Below are 8,583 nucleotides of genomic sequence, written 5' to 3'. Positions count from 1 at the left end.
CTGAGCCGCCCAGACGGAGCCGTTCGGGAGGGGGAGAAACCCGGACCCGCGAGCAGCGCCGCCCGTGCCCTTCCAGGTCGCGCCCCTCAGGGACCTGCCCGTGAACGACGAGCATGTCGCGCTCCCGCCCTGGAAAGCCGGCGGCCGGCAGCCGGCCTTTGCCATTCACGTGGACGCAGCGGAGGAGCCGGCCGACAGCAGGCCGGGCTCGGCCGCAGCCGCCGACCCTGAGTGCGAGGACGAGCTGGCCCTCAGCTCCGCCGTGGCCCTGCCCGGGCCGAGGAGGCCGCTGGCGCCCCTGGACTACCCGATGGACGGCAGTTTCGGTAGGTTTCACAGGAAGGGCGGCAGACCCAGGCGAGGGAGCGGAAGTCGGGGTGTCAGACCCTGCTCCTACCTGGCTCCTCGTAGAGAGTCAAGCATCGAGCTAGACAGGGGGTGACCTGGAGGCGCCCCGCGTCCTCCGGGTGGCAGATGCTCCCGGGGCATCCAGCCTGGTGGGCTCAGCGTCAGCTCCGGGTTCCTGGGCTCAGGAAATGTTTCCCTCGTGGCAGAGCGCAGGTGTGTGGACGCCACACGGTGGTGGGAGTGGGGACACGGCCGCCTCCCTCTTCCAGCTCCCCAGTCCCACGCCTGCTTGTGAAAGGCTGAGCGGCTGCCCCAGCCACTGCCTCGGCTGCGGCCGTCGCGCTAACCACGGCGATTCAGCCACAGCGTGGGCAGTTGTGGCTGTGGCACCGCCGCTCTGTTGGGGGCTGCGGCCCAGGGCCCGGGAGTCGCGGTGAAGCCCTTTCAAACCCTTCGTGTATTCGCATGCAGAAACGCCCGACCGCTGGGTGAGCCAGACTGGGCCCTGCTCCAGTCACTGTGTAAATGTTTGCTGTTGAGTGAGTCGCTTTGGGGCCTGCACCCCTGGAGGGGAGGTCCTGGGTGCCTGAAAGCCTGACTCCGCTGTCTGCGCAGAGCCACTGCCGGTCACGGCGGGGGAATGGGCCTTTCACACTTGGCCCTCGAACCCTCTTCCTCCCAGTGAACTACCAACATTTCTTTCACCTGTGACTTAAAAATGAGTCCGAAGCTGAAGTGGACGGAGGTGCGTGGAGCCAGAGCGACATAGTCTGCTACGTGAGCAGAGCCGGTTTGGCTGGGCAGCGTGACTGCCGTGCTGCGGCCCCCTGGCAGGACAGCCACTGACGGGAGCAGTCCCGGACCTGAACTTGACCCTCCTTTGAACTCTTGCAGAGTCGCCGCATAGTATGGACATGTCGATCGTCCTGGAAGATGAAAAGCCAGTGAGCGTTAATGAAGTGCCCGACTACCATGAGGACATTCACACGTACCTGAGGGAAATGGAGGTAGAGACGGTCCGGGGGGGCTCGTGCAGCACCTCCTCTCGCCTCTGACCGGCAGGATGGTCGCGCTCGAGTGTCGACGTCAGTAACTCTCTCTACAGGTCAAGTGTAAGCCCAAAGTGGGCTACATGAAGAAGCAGCCGGACATCACTAACAGCATGCGCGCGATCCTCGTGGACTGGTTGGTGGAAGTAGGAGAAGAGTATAAACTCCAGAACGAGACCCTGCACTTGGCTGTCAACTACATTGACCGGTTCCTTTCGTCCATGTCTGTGCTGCGAGGAAAACTTCAGCTTGTGGGCACTGCCGCCATGCTCTTGGCCTCGTGAGTCGGCGTGGCTGGTGGGTTGGAGGGGGCGGGCTGTCCGCGGAGAAGAGAAGTGGCGATGCTCCCGGGCGGCGAGTCGGCAGCTGTGAGGGCGGCCGCCGGGTGCAATGACTCCGGTGTAGGGCCCTAGTCCTCCCGGCCCGGACTCCAGGGGCCTTCTTGAGAGAACGTGGCCGGGATGGCAAGTTACAGCCCAGGGACAAGAGTGCAAAGATGGCCCGCGTGGGCCCTGGCGTCCCCCGGCATCTGTGTGAATCCGGTGCCCGATTAGAACAGGAAGCGAAATTCCAAGGCAAATGTGTCTGAGGAAACCGCCAGTGACTGGGCTGGCGCCGACGCTGTCCCAGCAGCGGCTCCCCGCGCCCTGGGTGTGGCGACGTGGCGTGGGTGTGCACGCTCCCTCTGCTGGTGCAGTGTCAGCGCAGCGGCTCGCGTTTCAGGCTCACTCTTGTACTCGACGGGCCGTTTGGAAAAGACTGACCGCTAAAAACTTCCCCCCTGTAGAAAGTTCGAAGAAATCTACCCGCCGGAAGTGGCTGAGTTTGTGTACATTACGGACGACACCTACACGAAGAAGCAGGTCCTGAGGATGGAGCACCTCGTCCTCAAAGTCCTTGCTTTCGACTTGGCCGCACCCACGGTCAACCAGTTCCTCACCCAGTACTTTCTGCACCAGCAGCCTGCAGATTGCAAGGTTGAAAGCTTAGCGATGGTAAGCTCCTGTCGCTTGCTGGCCAGAGCTGCTGAGGCCTCACTGGGGCAAACCCCAGTCCTTACACAGCTCGTGCCGAGCGACCCCTTGTGACAGTGACACAGGAGAAAGCCAGACATGGGAAAGGCCCGGGGGTGGTGGGACAAGGAGCGGCCTTGCAGGGCGCTGTCCGAAGGGCTGTTGAGGGCGATCGCGGAAGCGGAAGGGGACAGGATGAGGAGGGGCGAGACGCCGACACAGGCCATAGTTAAACACCGGCTATTGAATTTTTCTCTGGCTGCTGGCGGGGGCCAGCGGGCCGTCAGGGCACGCCTGGTCAAGAACATCCGCCTTTCCGTTTCAGTTTCTGGGAGAACTGAGCCTGATAGATGCCGAGCCGTACCTGAAGTACTTGCCGTCGGTCATTGCCGCCGCAGCCTTCCACTTAGCACTCTACACCGTCACGGGACAAAGCTGGGTATGTCTGTCCGCCCGCCTGCGACGCACAGGCTGGGGCCGTCCTGGACACCTGATGTCTAGACGCACTGGCCTGGGAAGGCCACTGAAATGCTGTTTTAAGTGCCGTGCCAGGGAGTAGCACCTGCTTGTTAGCTGAGAGGGAACAGAAGCTTCATCACCACCTAGTTGTGAGAAGCGTTGAAGAGGTGCAGGGCCGGCCGGATGCTGGCGGGGAGCCGGATGCCGCTCGCTTTGTTGTTTAGTGTCTGTTTCCCCTTAGCCCGAGTCTCTAGTGCAGAAGACTGGCTACACCCTGGACAGCCTGAAGCCTTGTCTGCTGGACCTTCACCAGACCTACCTCAGAGCCCCCCAGCACGCCCAACAGTCAATCCGAGAAAAGTACAAGAGCTCAAAGTAAGTGCGCAGATTCGCACCTCTGGCGTTCCACTTTCTGCAAAGGTTGCTGTGGTTAGTGCTTCCTGGGACGTGGCGGGGGGCGGGGTTGGCGGTTGGGGCGCAGGTGCACATTTGCAGGGTGAGGCGGTGGCTGCTGCTCAGTCGGCAGGCAGACAGGATGATGCCCTGGTGCGTCATCCCGTGAGCTCCACCCACAGACGCAGTGGCTAAGAACGGTTTTCTTCTGCTTCCAGGTACCATGGTGTTTCTCTCCTCAGCCCACCAGACACCCTAAACGTGTGACAGGGAGACTGCCTTTGTTTCCTGAGGTGTAGATCACTCAGACTATGGTGTACAGTTTTTAATCTTGCGTTTTAATTTTGCAATCATTTCTGAACACAGACTATAGACTAGTACGAATTATGGTGTCTATTACCTCTTAAATGATTTTAATTTGTGTATCTTTTGTACATGTGACTATCCTAGATGTCTGGTTACTCTAAGTGCTTCTGTGGGAAGTATGAAAGATGCCAGCTGTTCAGAGGAGAATATGAATAAATTGATTTGGAAAACCTGGTTGCGATATCAAATGTAAGGTAAAAACCTGACTCCAGGACTTCGGAGAAAAAAGTGGTTTACTATGGAATGGGGAGCGGTGAGGTTTCCCCTAACATTGCCTTTGGGAAACACCTTCACATTCGCCCCCACGAGCAACTGCACAGCTCGCGGACTGGGGTGTGTGTAGCCTCAGCATCGCTGAGCGTGCTGATTTCGTCGTCAGTCACAGTGAAGTGACTGTCAGCTGCCGCACACTGAATGAAAATACCTTTTACTTAAAACCTACATAAGTAACCAGGTTTTACAAAGGATTTATGAATAAAGAACACCAGGGGGTTGTTGGTGCGGCCCAACAGCCTTTTAATGGCTACAAGCACAGCCACAGGAGCTTCAGTTAGCAGGTCTCTTTCTCCGCCTTTTCAGTGGCTTTTTACTTGGTGCTTTTCCTTCTGCACTGACGGTCTGTGTTCTGTAAATAAAGAAGATGAACGTTATTAACACTAGAGGCCGAGTCCAGAGCTGACGTGCCAGCCGCACTGTTTCGCTTATGTTTCAGGTCACCAAAAATAGGTCTGTCTGTCCCAAATGGGGCAGGACGTTCACCAGCTGAGGGAGTGGAAGTTTCCTTGGGCCCGGCCATGCACAGACTCCCACTGGGGAAGCACGTTAGCAACCAACAGGGACAGGTGGGGCTGAAGCTGGAGGCAAGCCTGTGAGCTCTGAATATTTGTACATATTTGAAATAAATCAGAAACGTGTTACCTTATTTTCTTTGGACTCTTGTCTGGTTCTAAGATGATCGTCTCTTCTTCCTCACTGTCTGAGAGTACGGTGGGGGCACCTATGGGAGTAAGAGAACAACACGAGTCCCACAGGCCGGGCCCCGGCCACGTCGGCACAGTGGAGGCCTCGCAGGCTGCCTGGGCTCTGGAGAACGAGGCTCCCCGGGAACACGGGTGCAGGGTGGCGCGCGGAGGCGAATGCTGCGTACGAGCCCACAGAGGAAGCGCGAGGCTGTATCGGTCCGTGGCGGTACATCGTCTTCCGCAGAGCCAGTCTCAAAGTGACCTGTAGTCAGCCTACCGGGTCAGCAGCTGTGCTGTAAGGAGCAGCATCCTTGGCGACAATGCTGGGAGGAGTATCTCCTCCCCTGCGAGCAGACAGGTGTGGGATTCGCCTTTTCTAGTACCAGTTTTCTGCACACGTTTCTCCAGTGGCTTTCTGAATGCAAGCTACGCCGCCTGGGACCAGGACTTGGTATGTTCCAGCACTGTCCCAACTCAGTAGCCACATGTCGCTGTTTACTTTTACGTGAGCAGTAAGAATTTGGCATCTGATTCTGCAGTAAACAACAGCTGTGTGGTCAGTGGCTACTCCACTGATTTCCTCGACTGCAGAAAGCTCTGCACTGGCACGCCCTAGCGCTCGTATTGTAGAAACTAAGAAAAGAGTATGCAGGAGTTAGATCTTTAGGAAACTCACCCCCCGAAAGGCCCACATTGCCTCCCCAGAAGCCACTGGGCTGTCACCGCTGCGCCCAAGTCCACCCCCGGCCAGGGAGTGACCCACAGGACGCAGCAGACCTGTCGTGCCTCGCCCGCTGCTCCCCTCAGCAGTGGATCCCCCTATTCTGCTCCCCACCCTGTGTCTGGGGGAGTCCCACCCTGCCACCTCTGGCCTACACACCCCGGTTGTTCTACACCAACAAATTTAAAGTTTAAAAAGGGATTTAGAAAGATGACAGTGACGTGGCCTTGTACGTAAAGCCGACGCCACCCACCGTGGCTTGTGGCAGCAGAGACTCCTGCGGCAGTGTCCACTCTGCTACTGTCAACGATGACCGCTTCGTCGCCGCTGCCTTCGTCCTCGTCCTCCTTCTCGGAGTCCTCGAGCTCACCCCAGGAGTTTTCGATTCCCTCTCCGATTTGGGCAGTTCCAGGAGTCCAGAGCACAGGGTCAGGAACACTTAACAAGTTAAGAAACGGACAGCAAGATAGGCCGGCCCCCGACACTGGCTGAGCAAATTTCAAGACACTGGGGTCAAGAACAACTTTGTGAAGGCAAGTGAAACGCTCTAAGTCTGTTCCACAGACAGAACTTTGGTTTCTGTAGGGCAGCTGAAGGGGGGTGTTCACACCACCGACCGCCTTAAGCATGTCCTCGAACGAAGTCTAGTGCGGCTGAAGGCCAGCCTCAGGCACGCACACCCTTCGCGCCGCCCTGGTAACGCCAGAGTTTGGATCTTGCTATTCCCGGGAAACCAGCCAGTAAAGATACACCTCCGAGGGGGGCTCAGCCTCAGCAACGATCTCTTCCGCCTTCTCCTCCACGTCCGAGGTGTCAACGGGCTTCTTCTCCATTTTAAATGCTGTGATTCTCTGATTTACTATGGACTCTGCAAAGCCAAACTTCCCACCTTCTTTCCTGTGTGTGTGTGGGCGGGAAGGGGGGGGGAGATGGCAGATGGGAGAAAAGACAAGGAGGAAAAGTTTTCCCCTGTTTGATGGGTGGAAAGTTCCAGCAAATATTTGCCTAACTTAAGCCAGTGATTTGTCAGGCCTGTGGGGAGAAGTAGCACGCGACTTGTAATCCCCACGCAGGAGGCAACAGGCTGAGCGATGGCCGAGCATCGCCCCCATCTTCACCGGCCCCACAGGCAGCCTCACCCCATGCCGCAGAGGTCGCTGGAGCGCGATCTGCTACTGCGTGGCCTGGGCTCTCACTGGGCTTCAGTTACAAGGTTCTTGCCCCCAGGAAGACGTTTGACGTCTTTTACTCTGAACCGTAACACACCAGGCACCTGGCTTAGTGCGAGCCCTTCAGCCCCTGGAAACACCCTTAAACTGACAAGGGGGCCCAAAGGCCGGTTTGTAAAGGGCAGTGACGGACATCTAGAACTTTCGCCGTAAGTTTGAAGACATAATAGGGAGCTACAGCGTGAATGACTGCTTGGTAATCTTCATACCATATAACCTTACGGCTTGCACTATTTCTAGACCCAGAATAGCTCATCTGATGGATTCCTACGGCTGGCTGCCTGGTACCAAGTGCTACATTATTCTCTAGTGAATGTGGCTTCACTGCTGTTGTTAAAATAACTACGTTGTTAGACAAAAACATTTCAAATAAATGTACAATTAAAAGTGGTAAGAGGAGGCCCTCCCTGGTAGCACAGGGGTTAAAGCGCAGCACTGAGAAGCTGAAGCCACTTCAGCACCAGCTCGATCCCCGCCCCGGAGGTGACCCCAGGGCGCGGCAGACCTCTCCTGACCCGCCCGCTGCTCCCCTCAGCAGTGGACTTTGTCGATCTGCCTGTTCTGCTCCCTGCTCTGTCTCTGGTGAAGCCTCTCACCACCCCTGAGCCTCTGGCCCTAGTTCTATATGCACAAATAAATCATTGAAAAAAATAATAATAATAAGAGGAGATAAATTAGCTTCCTTCCATAGAAGCAGCTCATGCTAGTACAACTGTGTTTGACCGTCAAGGACTTCTTGGGCTCAACCCGCAAGTGTCGCTTCACAGACCCTTGGAAACTTTCGCCGCCCGCCCCGAGCGGGCTGCGCACGCCTCACAGGGTGGCCTGTGCCCCGGCCCGCACGGCGCTGTGGGCTGACAGGGCCTGCTCTAGCCTCCAAACTGTGGAAATAGTGTTTTTAAAATTTAGTGCTTATGCAAACCCTTCTTGAAAGTATTAGTACGAATAGGGCGAGCAAGTTCTAGAGACTATCTCCCTGAGAAAATTAAATTGCAGTTGTGGGTCAAGTCTGCAAAATTATGTCATTAAATTTCCACACATATTCTGCCTTGATTTGCCTCCATCATTTTTTAGGGAGAAGTGTACATTGTGATAAAAATACTATGTTTGGTGGTAGTATGTTTTAAAGACGCATAGCAAGCTTCTACATCATAGAAGTTTCCAAGCAAACAGAAAATATTAACTTTTTCAAGAAAAATGATATGACACACTTCAAGTATTAAACTGCAGTGAACAGAACAAAGTACAATCCACTTTCAAAACACAGAAGCATATTCAACTGAGTGCCAGGAGAGACGGAGTGCAAATGACACGGTTACGCTTGGGCAAGAAAGGCTGTCAGACACCGAAACTAAGGGACACACTGAGCTCTGGGACAAGACTTACCTCACCTTCTGGTCGTTTTCCAGGGCCTTCTGTATCAGCTCCGTGATTTCCGCTACTTTCACAGCAGCTATTTTACTACATCTTAAAACCTATTTATAAAAGTGGATTGTGTTATTTAAAGACAACAGATTAAATTGTCTTCTGCACAGCACCAAAACAAAATTAGTTCTGTCTTCATCATTTATGCCTAACTTTATTTTTCAAATACAAAAATAATTTGCTGTCAACACAGTTACGGTCAGCTGCAAAAAGTGCTTCGAGCTCTCTGGAGGACGGCAAGTGTTCGCCAGCGGGCCCGATCCCTGTCCACGGCAGCCTGAGAGACCAGAGACGCAGCTCGGGGGCACTGATTTTCCGTGTCCCAGGGAAGCTTTTATAGCGCAGATGCCCGGGCCCCAGCGACCGGGCCAGAATCTGGACCTCGGGACCTGGCCTGTCACGCACACACTGAGCCCAGAGCTGCGCCCCCGGGCCTCCTGCAGGGTCACGGCCTCACAGAGACGGAGGCACAAAGACGGTCCCTCGTCAAAGGGCCCGACGTGAGGCAGGGCTGGATGCCGCCGAGGGGGCGCCCTCTTCCCATCCGCATGGGATGCTGACAGCAACCAAGCCCCCGCGAGAATCTGTGTACCGTGGTCTGAAAACGGCACACTGCCT

General features: G+C 55.7%; 2 protein-coding genes across 2 annotated transcripts in view; one reads left to right on the top strand and one right to left on the bottom strand.

The window, feature by feature from the left end:
* The window catches only part of CCNA2 (cyclin A2), a 4,759-nt gene extending 1,193 nt beyond the window's left edge, over positions 1-3,566 (top strand). The window contains exons 2-8 of the mRNA XM_012734826.1: positions 77-326; positions 1,243-1,355; positions 1,454-1,677; positions 2,185-2,392; positions 2,736-2,849; positions 3,111-3,244; positions 3,481-3,566. Of these exons, the coding sequence (XP_012590280.1) occupies positions 77-326; positions 1,243-1,355; positions 1,454-1,677; positions 2,185-2,392; positions 2,736-2,849; positions 3,111-3,244; positions 3,481-3,529 (1,092 nt within the window). The 3' untranslated portion in view covers positions 3,530-3,566. The remainder of the gene's footprint in view (positions 1-76; positions 327-1,242; positions 1,356-1,453; positions 1,678-2,184; positions 2,393-2,735; positions 2,850-3,110; positions 3,245-3,480) is intronic.
* A 127-nt stretch (positions 3,567-3,693) lies between these two features.
* EXOSC9 (exosome component 9) overlaps positions 3,694-8,583 on the bottom strand; it is a 9,465-nt gene continuing 4,575 nt past the window's right edge. Inside the window, exons 6-10 of the mRNA XM_004695616.2 lie at positions 7,927-8,015; positions 6,062-6,208; positions 5,565-5,749; positions 4,547-4,625; positions 3,694-4,253 (exon numbers count right to left, since the gene is read on the bottom strand). Of these exons, the coding sequence (XP_004695673.1) occupies positions 4,175-4,253; positions 4,547-4,625; positions 5,565-5,749; positions 6,062-6,208; positions 7,927-8,015 (579 nt within the window). The 3' untranslated portion in view covers positions 3,694-4,174. The remainder of the gene's footprint in view (positions 4,254-4,546; positions 4,626-5,564; positions 5,750-6,061; positions 6,209-7,926; positions 8,016-8,583) is intronic.

The sequence above is a fragment of the Condylura cristata genome, unplaced genomic scaffold (assembly GCF_000260355.1).
Source record: "Condylura cristata isolate star-nosed mole 26May11 unplaced genomic scaffold, ConCri1.0 scaffold00075, whole genome shotgun sequence".
In the NCBI taxonomy this organism is placed as follows: Eukaryota; Metazoa; Chordata; class Mammalia; order Eulipotyphla; family Talpidae; genus Condylura; species Condylura cristata.
This window is presented reverse-complemented; position numbering and strand designations above follow the sequence as displayed.